At 44.1% G+C, this 24,740-nt stretch overlaps 1 protein-coding gene across 2 annotated transcripts in view; it reads left to right on the forward strand.

The window, feature by feature from the left end:
• The window catches only part of SLC5A1 (solute carrier family 5 member 1), a 28,817-nt gene extending 7,335 nt beyond the window's left edge, over window positions 1–21,482 (forward strand). The window contains exons 3-15 of one of the 2 annotated variants that reach the window (XM_027661647.1): window positions 4,305–4,409; window positions 6,622–6,681; window positions 7,034–7,138; window positions 11,561–11,666; window positions 11,903–11,983; window positions 13,103–13,323; window positions 14,204–14,339; window positions 15,098–15,205; window positions 16,150–16,300; window positions 16,878–17,046; window positions 18,092–18,307; window positions 18,595–18,697; window positions 19,479–19,702. In XM_027661647.1, coding sequence (XP_027517448.1) covers window positions 4,305–4,409; window positions 6,622–6,681; window positions 7,034–7,138; window positions 11,561–11,666; window positions 11,903–11,983; window positions 13,103–13,323; window positions 14,204–14,339; window positions 15,098–15,205; window positions 16,150–16,300; window positions 16,878–17,046; window positions 18,092–18,307; window positions 18,595–18,697; window positions 19,479–19,702 — 1,785 coding nt within the window. Of the gene's footprint in view, window positions 1–4,304; window positions 4,410–6,621; window positions 6,682–7,033; window positions 7,139–11,560; window positions 11,667–11,902; window positions 11,984–13,102; window positions 13,324–14,203; window positions 14,340–15,097; window positions 15,206–16,149; window positions 16,301–16,877; window positions 17,047–18,091; window positions 18,308–18,594; window positions 18,698–19,478 lie in introns of both variants that reach the window. The other variant, XM_027661646.1, reaches the window with a different exon arrangement.
• Window positions 21,483–24,740: the final 3,258 nt, after the last annotated feature.

A 24,740-nucleotide genomic window follows, 5' to 3' on the forward strand; every position in this document is an offset into this window, starting at 1 on the left:
TCCCCACTTGCTGAATCTGACACACCTACAAGGGACCAGCAATGACAACTCCATTGTGTTGTATTTCCTTTTCTTAGGTAAAGTAGAATGAGAAATTAGCTTATTTTGTCAAGTTCCATGCAAAAAAAATAGTTTTCAGGGTAAAAAGAATAATACACCAAGCAAAGCTTTGGAAAACTTCAGTGAAACTGATTTCTATAGAATCCATCAGAATTTTCCAGCTGGCTGGGAGGTGTTGTTCCTGTCTCAGAGGGTGAAGGTGGGAAGGCATCAGATCAACCTGGTTGTGCCTGTGCTGTTCCAAGAGCCATCGGGCTCATTGGAACACAGAGACCCTTTTGATGTGTGTTGTGTATCCACCTCCTGCCTTAGTGAGTTGGGAAGTGTATAAATGGGGTTGGCTGGGCAAAAATGCAATGCATAGACTTTACAGATTAATTGGGAAAGCAGAGTAAACCCCTACACTTCCTTCTTTGGGTCTCAGAGCCTCAGAAGTGTGGCAGTAATATTTCATTGTAGCATTGTACTGATTTTTCCAAAGTGGCTGAGGGTGATCCCAAAAGCTACGTCTTTGTATCAGAGTAAAGTCACATGTTGTAGGGAAGAGTTGCGAGTAAAAGAAAAGCATTAACTGTGTCAAGGAGTAGTTCTCGATCCAGGGAATGAGAAATGTGTCAGGGAAGAGGGATTTAAGAAGCAGCTTCTGCAGGTGACCCCCGGTGAGGAGGAGCCCCTGCTGTTCTCTGTGATGGCCTAAAGGCCACAGGGAGCTTGGGATCAGTGGGAAAAGGGCTGGATACTGAACTAACACCTTCCACCAGGAGGGCAGACACTGGGGCAGAGGAGATGTACTGGCAGGTCCTGGGAGGGAGAGAATCCATAGGGTGGAAATTGTGCCCACTGTCACTGCAGCCATCACTGACTTGCACAGGGTTTGGAACAGCCAGTGCTGGGATGTGGGTGCATCCTCAAGTTAATGAGGAGAGCAAGGTGAAACAGTTAATGAATAACATGAAAAAACACAGTGATCATCATCTGCCTCAGGGTGCTGGTACTTCTCCTGAACAGAGTGCTCTTGTTAAAACCTGACCTCATAATATATTTTAAAAGAGTTAATGTTCCACACTTGCCTCAGGTTAGTTCAGTGTCTTGTCCTCTCTCCCTCTTAGCAGCTTTTGTTTCTTTCAATCAACTTTCTTCTTTACTCTTCCTCCTAGATCTGTCTTTAAAATCAATTCACTAACACATTCACTGAGAACAGATAACACTGCCAGAAGGTTGTTTCCCACTGCCATTCCCCAGTTTCAGCCCAGGGTTCTTTAGGTGTGCAGCAGCATCTACCAGTGGCAAATCAAGAATTCCAACAATTCTTTGCCTTTCCAGCACAGAAATACCTCAGCAGTAAGTTCTTCAGTAACACAGCTCAGGCCCAGAGCCCATCTGCCTTCTTCCCTCATCCTTAAAATATGGCAGATGGGAAATTTCTCGGTCCCCTCTGGCATCAGCAGCTCAGGGGGTGTGAGGGTTTTTGGCCAACACTCCTCCTGCTGTGACCACACTGCAGCTTTAAGGGCAACCTGCATTTTCCCAGCTATGAAGCCACGTTCTTCCTTTCCATGTATACATGACTAAAACCACTTTTTAAATTGCACCCATTATTAGGATGTGTTGATCTTCCAGTTCTGCTGCACTGGATGTTCCCTAATTCAGAGAGGAAAATGTGGATAGTGAAGGTGGGATCTGCATTCCCATTGTTTTGTTCTTGCACTGGCCCTAAATACGTTGGTAATTTTGCATTGCTTTGGTTTGGATTTGTATTTTTCTTTCAATACAATTGTACTTTGGGCAAAGTTGGGAACACAGCATCATCAGTGTGTCCTACAGTGTATCCTGGGCTTTCAGGCACTCAGCCAGAGCTTCTGACTGTCAGTTCTTAAAGTTCTTCATTAGCTGCCTTTGTTCCTTGGATCCGCCTGCATTTTAAGCTTTTGAAACAGGAGAGGGAACACATTAAATAAATTCAGAGATTAATGTGGTTAATATTTTCTGGTGATTGCATTTCTAGTAACCTAGATTTAAGTTTAATTATTCATCTCCAAAGAAAGCACTGGACAACAGTGCTAATGCCTGGTATAAATGGTATTTGTTCCTTCACCATCATTGCTGGGAAAACACTGTTGCTGTCACAAAGAGGTTAGAAGAGACAGAGGTCTCTTGTTTGCCAATGTTTGTTGCAACACTTATCATTCCTGTAGAAATATGTCATATGACAAACTGGTTACAGTCCTGTAGGGCACAACTGACTTCTAGAAATATGTATAAAACCCCAAACCCAGAACCAAGTGAACTTAGAGACGTAAATTTCCCGTGATAGCAAAAGAACAGCATTTCTGCAAAAAGACTAGGAGAAACCAGGAGATCAAACTGAGGAAAGGAGAAGAAAGTGGAAAAGAACGAGTGGAATCCTCTGAATTGTAATTGTATGTTGCATATATTCAATGGGGGAGGATAATCTATTTGTTATTAGAGATCAGGATTGGGAGTTGAAGAGCATGGTTTCTATTTCTGGCTGTGGCACAGCTCTACAGAATAAATCTGCTCTTCAGAGTTGGATTTCTATGATGAAATCCTTTATCCTTCTGAAACTCAGGTCATCGTTCCTGTGCTCTCAGAAACATTGATGTAATATTTGCTGCTGCTCAAAGCACTCACTTCAGCCACTGCAGACCTGGAGAGTTGTAACTATTCCTTTTATATGTATTTAAGGACCCTAAAAATCTCCCAGTGAGCTGGAGACAAGGAATACTTCTCCCTTTTGTAAAATTACTCCATTCTAACTACCTGTACTTGGCAATTACATGAGGAGAACGTGCTGGTTGCAGGTCCTGTGTTCCTATATCTAAAAACCCATTTTTAAGCACCTTGGAATCTTGCAACATGGGAGAACTGCATTAGGACAGGAGGGAATGGCTGGAGCTGTGTCAGGGCAGGTTTAGGTTGGATCTCAGGAGAAGGTTCTTCCCTCAGAGGGTGGTTGGCACTGAACAGGCTCCCCAGGCAGTGGGCACAGCCCCAAGGCTGCCAGAGCTCCAGGAGTGTTTGGACAATGCCCTCAGGAACAGGGTGGGATTATTGGAGTGTCCTGTGCAGGGCCAGGAGTTGGACTGGATGATCCTCGAGGGTCCCTTCCCACTCGGGATATTCCATGATTCAAATGAGAGCATTAGAAGCTGGTCACAGAGGTTCTCTTGCCTACTTTCTGCAAGATTTTCTTTTCTTTTTAACTCTGTTTCTTTTTCTTCTTTTTTTTTGGTGGCTTTCAGAGGACATAAGGTAAAAACAAAAATGAATAAAAAAATGTTCCCTCGCATCTTTTCATCTCGGAGCTGCTCCCATGTCCTCTGCCCACCATACCCAATCCAACCTCTTTTCATGCTCAAGTTCTCACCCTGCATCCTTCAGCACTTGACCCTGTAAATCATCACTGGGTATTTCTGCTGCCTTTAATGTTTTCAGTTTGAGGAAATGAAGCTCATTCCTTTTCATCTTTTCTATTGTTTGAGCTACTTAATTAAGAATTAGATCTTTGTGAATGGCTCCTGCCTGTCTGTAATCCAACAGGAACCTTTCCTTGTTTTAATCTCTCCCTGTTCATCAATTCCCGTGTTCTCCCCACTGTTCTGTTTGTTTGATCAGTGAAATAATTGAGGGTCTTAGAGATCCAGCACTTCTTAAATATAAGTCCTTGATTTGCAGTTGGTTGTAACTTCCAGGAGCACTTTCTCAGCAGGTATTTCTGCCATGCAGCTTTCAGAATTTAATTCAGTAATTGAATATCTTTTGGCTAAAGTGAACCAATATAGCTCTCCCTGGTGGCATGTTTAGATCCACAGACTGCACTATATGAAACCAGTTTGACAGGGGGAATGCATTTGTCTTTTCCTCCTTGAACAAGACAGATCACAGTCTTCTCCCTTGATTGTCTGGGTATCATCCAAATGTCAATTAGACAAGTTTTGCAAGTATTGGTGTAATACCCTTTTTGACTCAACTGGAAGATGTTTCATGCAACATCCCATTTTTTCTCACTGTTGTAGATGTATATGATGGCTGGAGTCCCAGGTTTCAGGGGGACAGTAAGTGGAAATCTTGAAAGTTGTCAGGGAAGTTCGTTGTCAGTCATTCTCATCATCACATTCTGACCACAGATAGGCAAGAGTACAAAGTGCCAAATGAAGATTATTTTTTTTTTAAAGTTACCATAATAGGACCTATTTGCCAACTATTGTTCTTTCTGTTTGCAGATTGGTGCTTCTCTGTTTGCCAGCAACATTGGCAGTGGGCACTTTGTGGGAATAGCAGGAACAGCAGCAGCTAGCGGGATTGCCATCGGAGGGTATGAATGGAATGTAAGTGCCATTTATGTGAGTGGATGTATTTGGGATGTGAGGATTATCTGCAGAGCTTATCCAAAATAACATTGCCCAATAATTTAAGACTGTCAGAGTTTGTGCTTGGCAACACTTGTTTTCTGCACAGACCTGTAAGAGCCAATATAATCTACTGTTTAGCCTGTCCTCCTTGGACCTTGTCCAAGCCACTGGAAAAAGATGACTCTTTTCTGTTGAATGAGGCTTTTTAGAGAGCATTTGAACCAAATAAGTCAGTGGGTTCTCTTCTCTGTGCATATGTTTTGATTTCTTTTAAAGTATTTTGATTCTATGATTTAAGTCCATGATTCTATGATTCTATTTATGAAGAACCCTTTCAGACTCCAGGATACTGGGAAGAGTTTATCAGGTTTGTAATCCATGATAATTTTTACAGCATTTTGCTATGTAGGAGTTGTTGAAGGGGCTTTGATTTCTTCACAGGCTATTAAGAAATTTTGGGCATCCCTCGCAAGCACCTGCTTTCCAAAAACATTTTCCTCTTTACTCTCTCCTTTTCTAATTACATGTGTGTTTTTCTCAGGGTTGCACTACAGGGTAGAGGTATCCAAGCTGACTTTAAATGAGCTGCCTGGAGTACCAGGGGCAGTGTTAACTGCAGAGGCACAGGGATTCACAGCAGCTACTTCAGCCCATTTCCTTGTATTCTCAGGCTCTGTGGGTGTGGGTAATAATGTCCTTGTTCTGCTTAATTCACCTTCGGGGAAGGGATTAGGCCATGACACAAAGGATTTAATGAGCCTGCACAGGTCGATACTTCCCTTGCATTTAATTCTAAGCAGTGAAAGAATCACACCAGCCTGAGGGGTTTGGCTTGTGTTCCTTAGCAAGGAGATGGTTGTTGCAAATACTAAGTACTGGTATGATACAGATGTTTAAGGAGAAGGATAAAGCCTAAAATTAACTGTATGAGATGTGCACAGTTAATCTGTCAGCTTTCTCTTTTTGATTGTATTAGGCTTGTAACAGACCTTACTCCCCTTCTTCTTCTACCAAAACAAAGCAAAACAAAACAGAACACAAATCTCTAGGTCCCCTATCCTTTTTCAGACATCTCTCCCTCTAACACTTAATCTCCTGGGAGATTCCTTCTGTGCTCATATCAATACACAGGGTACAACAACTGTTGTTTAGGAAGCAGCAACAGTACATGTGTGTGTTTGAGCAGACTCTGCATATTCCTGACTTGTGACACAGTGGGAGTGCTGGGCAGGTTAACAGACACGGGGGAAGTATTGCTCTTCACTGTATAACCTGATTCTCCTCTTGAAAGTACCACTAAATTTGACTGTTACCATCCTTGTGTTCCACTGAAATTATTTCTAATTTGTATCAGTATGACAGCAGAAGCCAACCAGGTATTTCTTGTCCATATTACTGTTTTTATCTAGGGGCAGAATTTAAAAGGTACAGTTAAAAGGCCCTCTAAGCCCTGTGGGCAGAATAAATACTGAGTGCAGTTCTGACAGCAGGAATTTGTTCTGTACTTATCAATTTACATATGCACAGCTGTATATCAGACAGCATTCTAAACATTTACATCAGCAAACTGTGGCACTGCAATCCTGGAAGATCTGTAGTTCACAGAACACACACGGTAACACAAAATATATCATTAAATGGGAGTGTGGACATACAAAACATTTTACAAATTGCAGGTGGTGCATCCTGTACAGTGTATGAGATCATTGTAAAACAATCCATCTCACAGAGACCCTGTGCAGAAGGTAATTAATGATCAAAATGATGATCAGAAGAAATGCTGCTCTCCACAGTACCTCCATTTGCAGGTGTTGGGACATAGCACTGCAGCAGAGCTGACTGGGAGTGGGAAAGTTCCTGCATTAGTGGCTCTGGGATCAAAATGCTGCAAATAGGTCCCAGGTATCAGGGTTCACCTTCCTAAATATTTCCCAGAATAGTAATCCTGTGGGCTGGTTGCCTTTTAACCACTGTTAAACCAGGCTCCCTGGGCTTGCTCTGAAGAGGGCTGGGACAGTCTGGTGCCATTGGTAAATCAAAGGACAGAGCAGATCCTCCCTCACTCCCCTGCAATACCTGGGTTTATGTGGATTCAGTGGTCTCCACCTTCTGCTGGGTCTGATAACTGGTCTTTGGGAGTGGTGTCTAGAGAGAGGGGCTAATTCAGCTGTTCTTGTCTTGGCTGCAGGCTCTGATATTTGTGGTGATTCTGGGATGGGTCTTTGTCCCCATCTACATCAAAGCTGGGGTAAGTCCAAACAGTGCTTTACACTTGTCTTTGCTGCTCATGTTTGCAGACCAGATCTGGAATATTGGAAAGCCATGATGAATGGCATGAGATCTGAGTGTGCCAGAACAGGCCTACATTATGTCTGTGCAACTGAAAAATGAGGATTCTCTGTTCCAAGACCTGAGCTGAGGAGTACTTGGTGCTTCCTCCTTGTTCTCCCTTGATTCCTGGAGCTGCTCTTCCTTGCAACTGCATTTGCAGCTCCCCCCCTTTTTGTGCCCCACTCTCACAGTACCTGAGTACAAAAAATCTTCCTGTGATTTGATCTGAACCTGTTCCCCCTGGTCTGAAACCTTCTCTCCCTCCCCAGGTGGTCACAATGCCGGAGTATCTGAAGAAGCGTTTTGGTGGGAAACGGATCCAAGTCTACCTGTCAGTCCTTTCCCTGATCCTGTATGTTTTCACAAAGATCTCAGTAAGTGAAACTTCTACAGCATTTCTTCTATCCTACATTGATCTGAAGAAAACAAACCCCCATTTACAATATTGCTCACACAACTGGTCATTTATTTCTGGTTCGGAGGCCTTGGTTGAATTAGCAATGGTAAAAGTATGATTTTGTGTTTCCTTTATTCTGTCCAGTGAGACACTGTAGCCAGATCTGTGCTGCCATCCAAGTTTTTTCCTTCCTGACAATGTCTCTTGATGCTTTATCCTTCTTTTTTAGAGTTCACTTCTACTTATGCTCTCCTCTAGAAATGTCAAAGCGGAGGGAAACTTGTATTATAGTCTGTTATCTTAGGCATTCATGAAATCTATGGCAGGAATTTTTGTCCTTAGGCTTCATATTTATCCACCGATAATGGCACTGAACATGCCATCAGTAATACAGATGAGGGAAAAGAGCAAGAGGGCTATGGATCAAAAAAGAATAATAGGAATTAGAAAATAGAAGAGTGGGAAATGCAGAAGCAGGAAATTGTAACAGCTGAGGTGAAAGGAGAGAAGTGGAGATTCTTTTAATGGGCAAATGATTGGTGTAAAGTTTCAGGTGTTATGAAGTTAATATTTATTAAGTACATGGATATGTTTGTGGGAAGTAGTGAAGGGAGCTGCTATTTCCCATATATCTTAAAACTACCAAGCCTGTAAAGAAGTCCACAGTTCAGGCAATCCTCAATCTGTTGTTTTGCAGAAATTGCCATGGCAGATTACTCTTTGCCCTCTGAATGGGAGCTAAGTGATAATAGTGCAATTTAAGCTAAAAGATTGACCTTTTGCTCTCATTCTCACATCTTCGTGATAACTGATCCTTAGGGAGGTTATAAATTAAACAGCTTGGTGCTGTGGAGTGGGACTCAGAGCTGGATTTCCGGATGTATCAAAAGGATTACACAGTTTGCTGCAGGTGTGCTCAACCATCATAATCAGAAGTCCCAGGTATAACACAGAGTTCTGGCAGCTCCAGCACAGAGAAACTCCTCCCGTTGGTGACTCACATTCCCACTGGGAACACGTGTTTGTGTTGAGGTGCTCCCTGGGCTCTGAACTGACTCTCTGGCTTTGAGTGCCAGCCTAGGCCATTCCAGGTATCTGATTATGGGATTTTACCCCATTTCAGTTGGTGTCCTTCCAGGAAAGACAGATTCTGCATTCAAGCTCTCAGTGTGGTCATGAGGCTGAACACACCCTCTCCTGCTCCTGTGGTCCTTGTTATGAGGATACAAAGCAATAGCCAAGGGATCCCCCTTGGGTCCCACTCTACCACTGACCCCTCACAGCTTCCCATCACCCCATGTGTTCCAGGTGTGTGTGTGGAGGTGCCATGGAGCTGGGTCTCTGTGCTGTGCAAAGGAAAATCTAGTGCACAATTTCTTGTTTCTTTTGTTCCCACCCCGCCTCAAGCAACTCTGACAGTGTCTGTCCATGTACACTGAGGCTCAGGTTCAGCAGGGACAAACAGGTCTCTATGTCACTGTATTCAGTGCAGGATTTGCCCAGGACTAATCTACTTGCTGTATCTTATTCAGAATGGGCAGAGCAGGCAGTCCTTGGAGGTTTCAGGTGGTGTCAGGGGATCTCAGAGCAGGTTTTGCTATGCCATGCTATGCAATGACATTCCCCAGTGGTCCCCGAGGAACCAGCTCCAGAAGCAGAAAGGGAAGGGCTGTTCCATCCTGGACTTCTCCAAGAGTGCTGTGTGGAGAGGTGCCTGCCACAGGGAGATAGCACAGCCCTCTCTTCCCAGAGACACACTGTGTGTCCAAACATACCCAGTCCATTGCATTTTACTTCCTTGACTGCTGCCTTAGCAAACACTCCCCTGGGATCCTTGGGGCTCACTGCGATGTGATAGAAAAGGATGGGTTTCTGCCCTGCCCTGCCCTGAACAGGAGGTCACACCCATCAGTGTGACTGCAGTGATACTCACTGCCCTTGGCCTTGTAGGAGAGTGGCATCTTCCTTCTGGGGAAGTCGTTTTGTGTGCTGCTTCCTGGATGTGTTAAAATGTCGTGTCCTGTACTTAATAATGTAACGATTATGGTACTTTCCAGTGAACAGTGTCACACACCAGGTCATGGAACTCCTGCCCTGCTCCTTCTGGCACAGTGCCACCATGTGAGGGTCAGAGTCCCTTTGCACACCTCTGCAAGGTCCTCACCATTTCTCTTTTCCTGCACATTTGCTGTGGTTTTTGTTGGTTTCTTACCTTGCTTTGTGGCTAATCAGCCACTTGCCAGCCAAGGCCATGCTGCGAGGTGTTCATCCTTGGGATCAGGACACATGTGCTCTCTGAGCCCAGAGGATTTCTGTCACTCAGGTGCCTCACCTGTCCGTGCTTCCTAAGCGTGCAACACGTTGAGAGGAGTCCCACAGCAGCTTTCAGAGGCTTGTTAGCCACTAGAGTTGCTGATACATTACACCAAAGGGAAGGGTCTAGTAAAAATAAAATCTTGATGGACAGTAATAGACTAAATTATGACATGACCAGAGGGAATTAAGGTCTGAATGCTTTTGAAGAAATCAGAAATTGTAAACTGAAATTTCTAAATCTGTTGCAGCATTTTCTTTCCATTCATTGTGCATAATTCCAGTAGTAAATGTTTGGTGTAGACTTACCACTGGAAAGAGGAAGAGAAGGAAAACCTCCTCCTAGGACTGCACAGTTAAAGAGTAGGTGCCCCTGCCCTGACTCCCACATTCCAATTGCAGCTGGATTCACTCAGCTGGTGTGTGGTTGTGTGCCTTTGCAGGGATAGCTTGCAATGTAAAGGAAAAAGTCACTCTATTCAGAGGTCAGATAAAGATTAACAGTGTCTACAAAAGAGCATAAATGGAGAAATAAGGAAGTATTGGAAGGCAATAATCTAACTGGAAAGGAGGAGCAGTGGAGCTGGAAGATAACTGAGCAGTTTGAAGAAGCTCATACATTACTCAGGATGCTCAATAATTAACTATACCTTTCTTTCTGGGAGTCATTTTAGGACCATTAATATTTAATGATATGTAGGCTAAAGCCAAGAACAACAAAAGAAAGGTCTGGGACATGGGCTGACCTGTGGTATGAAGAGATAGGGAAAAAATTACCGTAGAGAAAGGGGCAAAGGATATGGTCTGACAGCCACTGAGGGGAGAGCTGAAGGTCCCGGTTCCTGGTTCCAAACTAAAGTCTATAAGAAATCTGCTCCAGAGGCAGAGTCTTGGGAGTGGGATTGTGATTCACACTCTGCTCCACAGTTGTTTCCTGCATGCCAGGGCAGTGGGGCTGCAGAGGTTGGGGCCTCTTCCTCGTTCCTCAGCTGGAACTAGGGGTGAGGTTTCCATGTCTCTGGAATGAAGAGGGTTTCTCCATGTGGCATCTTCCAGTAGCCAGGCTGGAGAACAGTGTGTGTGCCCAGCTGAGGCAGCAGCAGTGCTGGTGCCTGCTCTGGGATCCCAGGCTCTGCCTGCCCTCAGGAACCTCCCTCCTGCGTGGGAGGCTTTGCCCCAGGGCACAGCCATTGTTGGTCTTTTGTTTCAGGCTCCTGAACCCCACCGGGACCTGCAGGGTTAACTGAGGGTAGAGCCCTCCTACAGTGGTGAGGGACACAAAGCAAGGTGGGCAGGTGGGGTTGGAGAGCAGCCCATGAACTGGATGCTCAGGAGCAGCCTCTAATGAAAACATAATTTACAGTAATGCATCACAAGTGCACTGGGGCAGATTAGTCTGATTGCAAACTTGTATAAAAAACACTCATGCAAATTATCTCTAAATCAGGAACTGATTTAATGTGATTAACATCCCTGTGTTACTCTGAAACCTGAACAATTCCTTTCTTACACAAGAGCTCAAGGTCTCTTCCCTTAGTCAACTGATGTCAGTTCTTCTGACAGGAACTTAAAAATAGAGACAATACAAGATGTTTGCCTTTAATGCAAATGCACCATTTGTCCTGAACCAGCAGGACAAGCTACAGCGCATGTGTGTGAGCAGGAAAGGGAAGGAAGAGACTTGTGCAGTAGCACTGACTGAAGAGAACTGTGCTGTGTCCTGGAGGTGTCTCACAGTCCATCCCTGCACAGGGCAGTGAATGTGGCCTCAGTTTTAAGCAGTTTTTTACTAAGCTGTCTGTCAGTCCCAAAGCACAGAGCAGCAAGGTGACTCTGTCTGTGAAAACAATCTGTTCAGAAAGGTCTGGAAACACTTTGAGAAGTGTCACACCCCTTGTACTGGAACTCCCACAGCCCTGAGGGGAGACTGGCAGGTGTATGGAAATGGCTTCTGTTTTCTTTTTGATTTGTGTGTGCAGGACTATCAGGGGCACAGTTGTGTATTTCAGTGCCCTCATCATGGCTGTGTAATATGTCATTATCAGGAATTTAAATGTTGCTTCATCTGTGATTTTTTGTTTTCCAGGCTGATATATTCTCTGGAGCTGTATTTATCCAGCTGGCCATAGGGCTGAATCTGTATGTGGCCATAATTATCCTGCTTTCTATTACTGCTCTTTACACCATCACAGGTGAGTTTACCAAGCAGTCTGATACAGCAAAGAAGTTGGGGGAGTCAGCAAAAAAGAGAAGAGGGAAGATGGGGAGGAGAGGAGAAATGGAAACCTGGAAGGGGAATTATTTACAGAGGTCTTTGAAAGAGAGAGGTGGTGGGAAAAGTGTAAAAAAAAAAAATTCCACTGAGGCATTTGCACAGGGTTGACTTATTTGTCCTGACTTATCTGTCCTGACTTTTCTTTGCCAACAGGTGGCCTCGCAGCTGTGATTTACACAGACACCTTACAAACATTCATCATGGTAGTGGGATCCTTTGTTCTCATGGGATTTGGTAAGTAAATCAGATGAACTAAACTGGAGTGTTCAATCACAAATCCTGCAGCGGCTGTGGAAATGAATCCTGCAGTGTGAAACTGGTACCTTAACTGGCAGGTTTCAGTTCATATATCTATTTATCAGGGAAGAAAACAGGCATGTTGCCAAAAACAGGCACATTGCCAAAGCCCTTTAGTCACTGAGTCACTGTTTCCTAAGCACAGGTGTGCTTAGGGTAATAAACAGCATCCCATGACACCACAGGACTTGTGATGGCTAATGAGGTGAAAGTGAGTTGTTTGCAGATGATGATGATACTCTCGAGAAGTTCAGAGAGTATCTTGTTTTAATAAGATTATAGTTTCATAGACATTCAGATGCTAAGGCATGAAAATTCCTGATTCAAAGTGAAGAGCTGTTGGTCACATTGCATGAATCTTCCTGTTTCCAGCTTGTGTTAAACAACCCAAACACCTGAGCATTTTAAGGAAGCTTTGCAGCTGATCCGTGGGTGTCACTTTAGCACCAGGCGGACAAGAGACACAAATGGAATGTTTATGGGTGGGACAATGTGTATGTCCAGAAGACCATATGCATTTTAAAACAGAAATGATGCCGTTAAACTGAATTTAGGAGGGGGTCATAAGAAAGAAAGAAGTAGTGATAAGGGATGAATTTGTGGTGTCCTTTCTTATCTTTCTAGTTACTCAGTGCTTGGTTTTCCCCTGGTGAGGTCTTTTGTTGAATTTAAATTATTCCACCACTGTTACAACAGAAATAACATCAGACTGACCTAACCTGGGAAGACCCTGCCTTAGGTTCTCCCTAGGTCAGCAGGCGTGGAAAAAATGTATCTTCAATTCACCTCTTGGCAAGGCCTGATAAAGAGACACCAGAGCCCAACCCAGCATTTATGAGCTCTGCAGAAACCTGACAGGAAAGGTCACTTTGGTTCTTGTTGTGGGAATACTTCCAAACCCCTGTGTGTGTTTCCTGACACTGCCCATGTCAGCAGGTTGGAATTTTTACATACATATTAAGGAGGTTTTTCTCACGTTCTCAAGCTCCATTTGAGATTTCAGTAATAAATCCTTTAGCGCTACTTTTATTTTTTATTTGATTTTCTATTTTGCAGCCTTTAAGGAAGTGGGAGGGTATGAGGCTTTCGTGCAGAAGTACATGGAAGCAATTCCATCCAACACCTCCTATGGGGGCACTGACATTGATCCTGAGTGCTACACCCCCCGGCAGGACGCCTTCCACATCTTCCGAGACCCCGTCACTGGAGACCTGCCGTGGCCAGGGCTTGTCTTTGGCCTCAGTGTCCTGGCCCTGTGGTACTGGTGCACAGATCAGGTAATGTGGTGGCAGGATGCCTTGGGAATGCCCAGCACACAACTGCAGTGTGACTTTTCCCCTGTAATGCAAAGCTGGGCCACAGAACTGGCCGTTAGTTCAAGACTGGTCAGTGACTTTCCAGTTCCTGGTTTCTAAACCCCTCTGACATGTGATAAAATGGAAAGGGTGTTTTTTCAAGTCTTCCTACACACCTGTGCCCAGCACATCCTCCTCCTTTCTCATTTCTTGTATGTGACCATGTGTGCAAACACAGAGAGTTTGTGCTGTGAACATTTGATTAGGAAACCACGCACCAAATGACCTTTATTAGAGGGTTCCCCTTTCAGTAAGACAAATTTGTTTCCTATTTGTACAGCTTTTATCTTTGCATGCACAGTCTTGGAGAGATGTTCTTTATATGTAAGGTCTTTCAGCCTGGAGATACTTCCCCAATCTTCCTTCCTTCTCCCTAAAACCTACTGTCCAGTTTCCCCAAGAGATCACACTGACATGAGTAGAGAAAAGTGTGCTCCTGCACCAGCCCTAGCAAGTGATCTGTCTGCATCCTGAACTGTCAGAAAGATATCTTCACCATTTCTAAACAAAATAACAACCCCCCAATGTAACTGTATCCATTGCTCAGGCTATTCCTTTCTGCCTTTTTAGTCTGTCTGCTTTTCTTGTGAGAAAAGTCTGAGCTCTTATACACTGGATAAGTGATATTTTGCTTTACTTATTTCAAATATATACTTTGATTTTCATGTAGTTTTTATTTTTCCTGGTGGCAGAAATGCTAAATAGGCTTTTTTGCTGTCATAGAGGTTAAGGAGCACCTTGTATCTGGAAAGTGGCATGGTGTGATCAGGGAAATGTTATAATTGCCATGTCTCACTGACAGGTTATTGTCCAAAGATGTCTCTCTGGCAAGAACATGTCCCATGTGAAGGCTGGTTGTATCATGTGTGGATACCTCAAACTCTTGCCCATGTTTATCATAGTGATGCCTGGAATGATCAGCCGAATTTTGTACACAGGTATGCACATGGACACAGAAATGCACATTTCTTCTTGCTGCCTACCTTTCATTGCCAACCTCTCTGTCCTTTCCAAAATACCTGTTAGATTGTCATCTGTCACCCAAATTGTCCAGGCACCTGTATGCACAAAAACTAACTGCACTGTAAGAAGCCACAAGTCTTGCTGTTTTCCCTGATCCCAGATTTCCACTGTTGTTATTGCTGTTCATTTTAGTGTCCCTCTCCAGCTGTCCGACTGTTACAGCCCCACTCTGACTGAATGAGTGGGAAATACTGTCCAGGTTGGATACTCCCGCTGGCATTCAGAGGGACAGGACCATCAGTCCCAGACTGCAGGATCTGGGCCATGGCCAGTCTCAAGGGCAGTGTGGAGAAATGCCCTTTGCCCATCTCTGACCAGCAGAGGGTCGGGCTGGGTTTGGCAGCAGGCAGAGGAGAGAGCTTCAGGTCGGAGGGAGTGGGCTTTGTGTTCCTCTGCTTGTTTTTCTCCTTGCTCTCCTTGTGTTGTTCAGTCCTGCTCTGACCAATTAGTGCTGATTTTATTTTGACCTGCAGCACTTTTCAGTATTCCTTTAGAGAGGAAAGGAAGGAAAGAGGCTTAGAATCACCTTCCTGCCTGCCAGCAAACCAAGGATGATACCAAACATGTCAATCTGGTGGTTCGACACAGAGATACATTTTAGAAGCTCTACTAATTTGGGAGCAATCTGTTGTTTACATGACCTTGTCTAACTGCCTCGTTATCCTCTCCTCAGATGTGGTGGCTTGTGTTGTGCCTGAAATCTGTAAGCAGTACTGTGGCACTGCAGTGGGCTGCACAAATATTGCTTATCCAAAAATGGTAGTGGAGCTCATGCCAAATGGTAAGACACTGTCTGTATTTGTTGTTTCTTTGTTTTAGGAAAGGGGAAACTGCCAGACTGTAAAAACAAGTGCTAGAGGAGTCCAAGACCTGTATTTAGTTCCAAAATTGTTGCTAGAACGATGTACTCTTAAGCAGAGGGGCTGTCTGTTTTAGCTGAAGCTGTGGGTGGAGAATAGCTCCACACTGACAGTGTCAGTTCTCAGCTGGAAAATACTGAGTGATGAGTATTGAGCTCCCTTTCTGTAAAGGTGAAAAGTTACCTGCTTTACCAGTGATTTATCAAAGACTCTCTGTGGCAGGACCTCTGAGTTGCAGGCCCACACCTGCAGTCTCCTACCAACCCCACAGAGGTGGGTGCTGGCTCAGAAGGCCAAAGAGACAGGTTATGTTCCTATGCAGACCATGGCACTTTTCTGACAGCTTTAGCACTTTATGGTGACTGTTGTTCATAGCAGTGTATGCAGTACTTCCCCACACTGTGTGACCAGACCACACCACCTGGAAAAGTGGCTTACTCTGGTTAAAAAATAGTAAAGGAAACTTATTTTTTTTGGCAAACACCTGGTTCACAAATATACTGCAAGCAAATGAGCATTGACCTGTAAACAAGACAAATTATTTTTATAACTCTTGGGAAAAGTCTGCTTAGTACTATTTTCTTTTTATTCCAGCATTTAATCAGACAGCATTCACTAAAGAAGTACCTATGTGCTAAAAGCTCGAGGGTTTCCCTGTCACTGCTTTAAATAGCTTTTCCCAGCTCAGCAGACATTGCTCTGCTTGCTTTGCAGGGAAGTGTCAGGCAGGGGTTTGTGTCAGGCACGGGAATCTGCCCCACACGCTCAGAGCTGGCTGGGAAGGGGCAGCCAAGCTCCGTGGATGGGGAGGTCCTGAGGCTCTTCACGAAATGCTCATCCCAGTTCCCTTTTGTCTGTGTTCCAGGTCTGCGGGGTCTGATGCTGTCAGTCATGTTGGCCTCCCTCATGAGCTCCCTGACTTCCATTTTTAACAGTGCCAGTACTTTGTTCACTGTGGACATTTACACCAAAATCCGGACCCGAGCGTCTGAGAAGGAGATGATGTTGGCTGGCAGGTGAGCGCGGCCGCCCTTCCCCGCAGCACCGACGGTTCCCGGCTGCCTTCTCCCAGCTCCCAAGGGCCGGGCGGAGCCTGCCTGGCAGAGCTGCAGTGGCCTCCTGTGGCCAGAGCTGCCGTCCCACTGCACCGGCCCCTTTTGGGAAAACAGACTGATCCCAATGGAATCGACTGTCCATGAAGTAGCCAAACTAATTCTCAGTGCTTCCCACTACTATTCAAAGGGAATTCCTTTTAATTATCTTCCCAGGCTTCATGCTGCAGCATCAGTGAACTAGTTCTAGTTGATATGCTATTGATTTGACTCTGGATATAACAAACACAGGAAAAAAAGTGATTTTCTATGTTTTGATTGCATGTTTTGCTGTGTGCTGATGGATATTTGACCTACACAATACCCAGCTTGGATTTCTATTGTTTGTTCAGTGCTAATTGGCCATTATAATTGATTTCACTAGCTGAAATACAAAATGAACATGTAAATTATTGATTAATTGCTAGGGTTTTTTTTCTTTCTCATAGATCATAGATACTTCTAAACAGATGGCTAATTGAATGTCTGGCTGTGTTTACAGGGCATTTATGTTACTCTTAATTGGCATCAGCATTGCCTGGGTTCCCGTGGTTCAGTCAGCTCAGAGTGGGCAGCTCTTTGACTACATGCAGTCCATTACCAGCTACCTGGGACCTCCCATTTCTGCTGTTTTCCTGCTTGGCATCTTCTGCAAGCGTGTCAATGAGCCGGTAAGTGCCCACCGGGAAGCGGGAATGCTGCATGTTCCTTGGGCATTGGGAGAACTGCTCTTTTTGGTTTACTGTCTTTTATGAGCAACTTCTTCCTGTTTATTTTGATCCTGGTATGGCCCAGGGATTCTGTGTCTCCATAACCCAGGGCCTGAGGCTTCAGAGATGAGTTTGAGAAAGTTCTTTGGTAGTCTGATAGATAAACAGTCACCCAGGAATTCCTAGATAGCTCTGAAGCTTAGGTTACCTATCACTTTGCCAAGAAGAGTATAAAATGGATAATTTATGAAAATCTATTCTTTAGAAGTAATCTTTTAGGGTATTGGTCACCAAACTGCTCTACCAAACAAATCACCTTTTACCTGTCCTGTCCAGTTGAGTTTTTCATATCTCCAGGAATGGAGACTCCACAGTGTCTGTAGGCAGCCTGTTCCAATGGTCAATCACCCTTACAGTAAAACAACAAAAAAAAAGGTTATGTTTAAAGAGAATTTCCCATATTTCAATTTGTGCCCAGACAAAGGTCTCTGTGTCTGTTATGCTTTGGCTGGAGTGCTGTACACCAGGCAGCAAAACATCCACCAACAGTACTGAGAATTAGCTTTTAACTAATTACTAACAGGGCTGTTAGAAGATAAACCAGACACATATTTTGGGCAGGATGACACACACTGCTGGCTGGTTCCATCGTGCCAGAGCTGTCAGGGATTTAGCCCTCTAAGGTAAAAGGACATGAGAGCAGCCCTTGGGGTGTGCAGTCTGTGGCTGGAGCCTGTCCTGTAGGAGAGGATGTGTGGAGACAGCTGGACTTTGAGAACTGGGCTGGATAGGGTGTCCTCCATGTTCTTTCTCTGAGCTGCTGTTCATTGCCCCTTTCATCTGTACTAATGCACTGAGCTATAAATAAGGTCATGGAAGGTACCCCTGTACCAAAGCCAACATAACATACAACTACCTCCACGTTTACTTCAGCAACTTATGGAGAGCTTATTTCCATGCCTGGAATTACTCGTTTTGATACTTCTTGTCACACCCTTGTCTGCAGGGTGCCTTCTGGGGCCTCATTATTGGGCTGCTGGTTGGATTGAGCAGGATGATTACAGAGTTTATCTATGGAACTGGCAGCTGTGCGAGCCCTTCCAACTGCCCCTTCATCATCTGTGGGATTCACTACCTTTACTTTGCACTGATTCTGTTCGGGGTTACCGCCATCGTCATCCTGGGAGTCTCCTTCGTGACTAAGCCCATTCCTGATGTACATGTGAGTATTACTGCAGTCCTGCTGCTCAAGAAGTGGAACACAATGAAACCACTAGTTTTAAGCCCTGGTACTTGGTGTACTACCTCTCCACATTTCAGCTGCCTGCAGCACACAGTTCTTGTAAGAAAGCCAAGGAAATTGTCTTCCTTTATCTGTCACAAATCTTCAGTGACTCCTAATTACCTGAGACAGACACTGGGGTGCCGTGCTCTTACAGCTGGTCCATGTGCTGGCCAGGCTGGTTTGTCTCTGTGTAGATCCACTAAAGTCCTTTTGTTCCGTGGCAGCTTTACCGCCTGTGCTGGTCCCTGCGGCACAGCAAAGAGGAACGGATTGATATTGATGCAGATGAGGAGCAGGACAAGGCTGATGAAAAAGATGAGGAATCAGGTAACTGTTGAATATCTACAGATTCTGCCAATGTATTTGAGTATCAGGAGTGAAAATCCCTGAAGAAACATTAACATACTTGATATCCAAAAGACATCCTCCCTCTCAACAACAAAACCTCAGCCCTCCCTGTATTTCAATGATTTGTGAGCTGCCGTTACCAATCTGTCACACTCAGTGTAAATCAGAAGTGAAGGGGGTTTGAAGGGAGAAGCCCTTGCTCTCCAGGGTAGCTGGGTGGCAGCTCTAGGGCTAAACCAATGGCAGTGCTTTAGGTCAGAGGCATTGGCAGCAGTGTGTGTGCCTCCAGCATTCCAAGAGAATTCACCTGGAAACAGTGGGTTGTAGTTGAAGACACCATGAAAGCAAACTGCAAAACCACCAGTTCTCTTTACTGGGTTTTGGTTCTGCTTCCAAGTTTCTTTTAATCAATATCCTCATAAAATTCATTTATTCGTCTTTTAATTAAAAGTGTAGAAATTATTGAAAAAATTGAGCTTAAGCTTTGCAGCCTGGTCTGCTTCTCCAATATCAGGCACAGTCTCTGGGCTGCAAAAGGCCCAAGTGATTTCTGCAAAAGGCTCCCGTGGAACATGTGGAACATTTCCAGGTGAGCTGTGAAAACACAGTATTAACTTGATCCCTGTACTGTTTTGTACCAATGTGTTTCCATTAACTGTGGCCATACATCAGAACTGCTCTGTTGATATAGGATTGCCCTCAGCCCCAGCGTGTGCCGTGATCCTTGTATGTGCCATGACCAGAGTGTTGTTCCTTCCAGTTAACGAGGAAAGCCAAGAGGAACCTGGATGTGTAAAGAAAGCCTACAACTGGTTCTGTGGCTTGGACCAGGAGAAAGGCCCCAAACTGAGCAAGGAGGAAGAGGAGGCCCTGAAGAAGAAGCTGATGGACACAAGCGAAGTTCCCCTGTGGAGAAATATTGTGAATGTCAATGGCATCATCCTGCTGACTGTGGCTGTGTTCTGCCACGCCTACTTTGCATAACTCTGCTCCCAGCCCCCACACTGCTGCACTGCCAAGGAAACTGATGGCTTGTAGATTTACACAGTTAGACACACTTAATGTTTTCATCATCCACACTGGTAAAAAGTCTGGGTGATTCACTCGCTGATTTTATGATCATGATTTCAACAATCTGAAGACGAAGGCCACTGGGATTTCAAGAGAGAGAATTTCTGTTTAGACATTGAACCAATGCAGGGCTAACTGAGGTTCAGAATTCTCATCCATTATTCTCTCTGTTCATAATACATTTCATATTTTAGGTTCAGAACAAGGCTGCGTGAGCCATATTTCATATTGGGGTTTGTGAACTACCTTTTAGGGTTGATGATGCTATTTTGATTTTCAGCCCTTCTTCTGATCTCTCAAATTTCTTTTTCCTTAGACTATGATAATTTGATTACAAAAAACCTACAACCACTGAGGGACTGTATTACAAATTCCAATTAAAACATCACTTTTGTCCCTCCGAACATGGGATATTTGAAGTAAAGGATTTATATGTGTATCAATATATTTGACACTATATCTAATTTTCCATTATCACTTCTTTCTCTTTTTTCTCCCTTTCCATTGGGTTGTGTTTCTCAGTCATCAGTGGAACACTAACCTCTGAATTGATGGCATTTTGTAATTGGGGACCACCTCTCTCGATGATCCTAATAAGAATTCTGCTTCCAACAGATCCTCTGTTTAAGCTTAACTTCTAAAGGTCCTCCTCTCTTGATATTTTAATATGTACCTATACTTGAATGTGAAGCTTTTTATACAAAATACATATATTATATATACACAGACAATACATTATATACATGCACTATATATATTATATATATTTAAAAATATATTTATGTGTGTATGTGTATATATATATATATATATATATTTCTTACTGATCAGTTCCCACCCTGGGATGTCAAGGACCTCATTACTGTGAGGTTGGTGTCAGTGTATTGCCTCTCTCTCTCTGGACTATGCTACAAACCCCACACCCACAGAATGCTGAGCTGCATTTTGCAAATGCATTTGAGGGCTCTGTGCTGCTTTTCTGCAAAGCTATAAATCCTTCTCTGAAGATTTCACTGAGAACTAGAATTCCTGCTGGCTGGCAGCATGAGTTAGCAGTTCATGGAGGAGAATAGTCACAGCTGTGGGATATCAGCTAAACCAGGCTGATTGTCTGCACTTGATAAGTTTGGTACCAGCTGGGGACACAGGAAAAGGCAGATTTAACACTTCAAAGCAAAAAGCAATATTCTTTTCATCTCATTCAGCTTCCTGGGGAATCAAGTGTAACAAGAAGATGTTGGTTTGCTTAGTCAAGCTGCACCACAGTTCCCTGTTCCTTGTTGCATTGTCCCAAAGCATTTCAGAGGATGGTCCTGACTGGAACAAGTGCAGCTGAAAGGGAAGGCAGTGCAGTCCCTACATGTGCCACGCCACTGCTGCTGCCTCCTGCAGCTCTAATCACTCTCACTTCATAATCCTCTCACAGCATCTCTGCTTCATTTGAATCTAACCCAAAATGCTCTGGATTCCAGAACTGCTGCTCTTCACTAGAATTGCTGCTCTTCAGCACAGTCCCTGCAGTACCCTGAAGGGTTTTGCACAGGCCAGATCTAATCAATGCTACAGAAATACCAGTGCAAGCCTTTTTTTCTTACACTTAACACAATAATAGAGTATTTTCAAGACCATGGAATTAATTATATTTAGTGAACTATGAAGAGTTGTATGTATTAAAGTACTTGTATATTTTTAAGTGTTTGGTGTCCACAAAGTCATGGGATTTTTATATGATATGATGGAAGACAGAGAAACTTCATTTGGTGTCTAGATTTTGGCTCTGGGTAATAGTAATGGATGAAAAACAAACAAGGAGGACTTCACTGAGGATTGCCCAGATCACTCCTTGTCATCCTTTGCTACAAAAAGAAAAAGAATGGTGAAATTATAAAGCTATTTGGATAAAGACAAATAACACAAGTGATTTCCTGGCAGGCTGAGCAGCCTTTGGATGACCTCCTGGTTAATCAGGCACCATCACTTCATTTTCTTTCCCAGGACTACAGAATCTTGAAAATCTAACCCACAGTTTCCCAGCAATGTCCCCTGTACGTCCTCAGCAACCTGATTTCATTCCAGTCTGAAAACTGGATGTTGTAGAAGGAAGAGTTCAAATGTTTCCATAAAGTTTGACAGCTGCTGCTGACTCCTCTCATTTTGTAGAATTCCATAGAAAAATTGCCTGATATTGTGAACAGCTGATAAAATTTTCATGTTCAGCTTAGCATGAAATGCCCCCTCAGGTCTGTAGCTGTTGCATTCAAAGACAGTTTCATGACTTTGAGGAATAAAGTGGCTTTTCTTCAGTTCTCAGGGCAGCTCTGTCCATGTCCCAGCTGTGGTTAGGACACTCACACTAAACCCAGGAGTAGCTGAGGCTGTCCTGGGCATTCTCATGCTCTAGAGGTGGGAACCCTGAGCACAGGGTTGTCTCCCACATTTGACTGTACATTTGAAATACTTCTGGGTAGTGGTGAGACTCCAAATAAACCTCTGGCTCAACAGCACAAAGTACATGGATGGCATGTACAGCATAACACAGCTCTGCCTCAGGGGATCTTGAGACATCCCAGCTTATCCTGTCAGGTAAGGTACAGGGTTACAGCTTATTTTGGAGGACTTTAGTTAGATATACAGAATTATTTAAAATTAACTACACATAATAAAACATAAAATTCCCCTGGTAGCACTGTCAGTCAGTTAGGATACTGCTCTGTAAAGAACACACACTAAACAATATCTTCCATTTAAGAATTACTACGTAGTTCTTAGGCCAAGTCCTGGAAAAGGGTAATCACTGTTCATTTATGTTTTAATTTTTCTGTATCACCCATAAAAATGTATCCAAGTATCTCACAAATGTTTAGTGTTAATGATCATGAGAACACTCTGTTCTTGGAACTCAGAATCTGGGTTTATTCCTCTTTGTTACTGAAATGCTGGGGGAGGGAAGGTCTGTGCCTTAGCTTGGAATACCTCTGCAGTAACCACGGTCTGGTTTTAACCGAAGGATCTGTCCCTGGGGAACTGGGACATGGCACGAGGCTGAGCTCTGCAGGTGATGCTGGTGATCAGAGCCCCAGCTGCAGCCAGGATTGCTGATGGCCTCCATCCTCACTGCACTTCCTAAGCTGGCAAACCCAGGAGTGTTTGTGTGAAGGAAAAGCTGACACAAAACTGAGGAGCAAAGGTAAATGATAAATCCATGTGTTACCAGGGGGGACTGGCATCTGGGAGGAGAGCTCTGGAGCCCAGGTCACTGTGTTTGAAGAGCACTTGAGTTGTTTGAAGTGTTGAGCCAGAGGAGGGTTTCAAGCTGACATTCCTGGGGATAGGCTGCACAGGGAAAGGCTGGTCCCAGGCTGTGGGGTCACAGCAGGGCTGTGAGTGTTTTAATTTATTTAATGACCTCATGTCCCAGCTGCAGGTGCCTGTGTCCTGCTCCTGCAGTGTTCTCTGGGGAGCAAGGAAGGGAGCAGTGATCAGAGAGAGCTGCCCTTGTGCTGGACTGAAAATCCAGGGGCCCAGATCTGCTAAGAGGGCAATACACCACTGAGAAAGAGGGGAAATGCAAAAAGCCCTGAATGCTCGTCTTGTCACCTACTATGGGCAGCTGTGAAAAAGAAAATTCCCTGGAGCTGCTGTGCCCACCCTGTGCTCACCTGGCAGTGCCCGAGGCCAGAGCCCTGTGCCTGCCTGGAGCAGCACCAAGGGGCCTGAGGTGCCTCAGGCTGAGGGCAATGTGAGCTCGTGGCTGCTCTGTGCAGTTTTGTTATTTACGGTATCAGAGCCTATAACTTTAAAAATGTGGCTTAGATGCAAAGTATCTTTATAACAAATTATTAAGATGGTTTTTATTCATTCAAATTGCAAATTTTGTCTTGCTAAAAATAGGTTCTGTGCTTTGAGCATGTTAGCTTTGTGTGTAGCCACAGAGAAGACACTCTGCCCTTTTGGTTTAATATAATTAGCCGAATCTGACTTGCCCAGACTATTTTGTCCTTAGACAGATCTCTCACTCTATGATTTATTTTTTTTTTTAATAGAAAATGTAGTGATGGGAATCAAATTACTCCTTGCTCTGGAACATGAAGAGATGGAATGAAAAGCTGCCATTTTCCAGAGCAGGACCGAATGGCTTCCAACCCTTGGCCTTGTGAAAGGAAAAGGGGACAGGGAAATGAGTTTGTGGTTGCAAGAACAAAGCACCATAACATCCTTAACCTTCTGGAAGCTGTTAGAAAAAATTCAAAATGAGCCCTACCTGAGTGGGACACAAGGCTCACTCAGGAAGGTTTCGTGTCCCATGGATGCAGCTGAATTGCCTTCTGGTGTTGATGAGAATAGTTGGGCAGAATTGTTTGAAAGCTCAATCCATGTCAAGTGTAACTGAATTAATTCCAGTATTGACCCAGGACCACATTAATTATATCTGGGCCTTCATCATTGTTGGCTTCAAGCTAAAAAGGCAAATCCCTTTCAGTGATGTTACAAACCTGCCTCGGTGCTGAAGCCACGGGAGTGGAGAGAGCTGGGGGGGCACCATTGCTGACACCAGAGACCTGCTGTCCACACAGCATTGCCTCTGAAACAGTGAGTTTAATTACAGTGGGTGAGATCCAGAGATGTTAATATAAGTATTTGTGATGTGTATAAAGCAATTCAAAAGGATCTTTCCCAGGATAAAAAAGACCACACTGGGACATTTAGTTTGGAGTTTTATCTATTTGACTACTTTCAGGTACATCTGAGATCTCAAAGGTCTTTATGAAGAATGTGAAGGGACATTTCAGATATTGAATTGTGTCTGAGAAACTAATTTTAGGAGGGAGATTTAGGAATCAGCATATTACTGTGGGAGCAATTGTGTGTTACATTTTAATGTACCTGGAAAAAGGATATTGTAGAGTAAAAATGTACCCTAATTCAGGTTGCATATACAGAGGGTTACAGG

Source organism: Corapipo altera, unplaced genomic scaffold, assembly GCF_003945725.1.
Source record: "Corapipo altera isolate COAL_440 unplaced genomic scaffold, ASM394572v1 150, whole genome shotgun sequence".
Lineage (NCBI taxonomy): Eukaryota > Metazoa > Chordata > Aves > Passeriformes > Pipridae > Corapipo > Corapipo altera.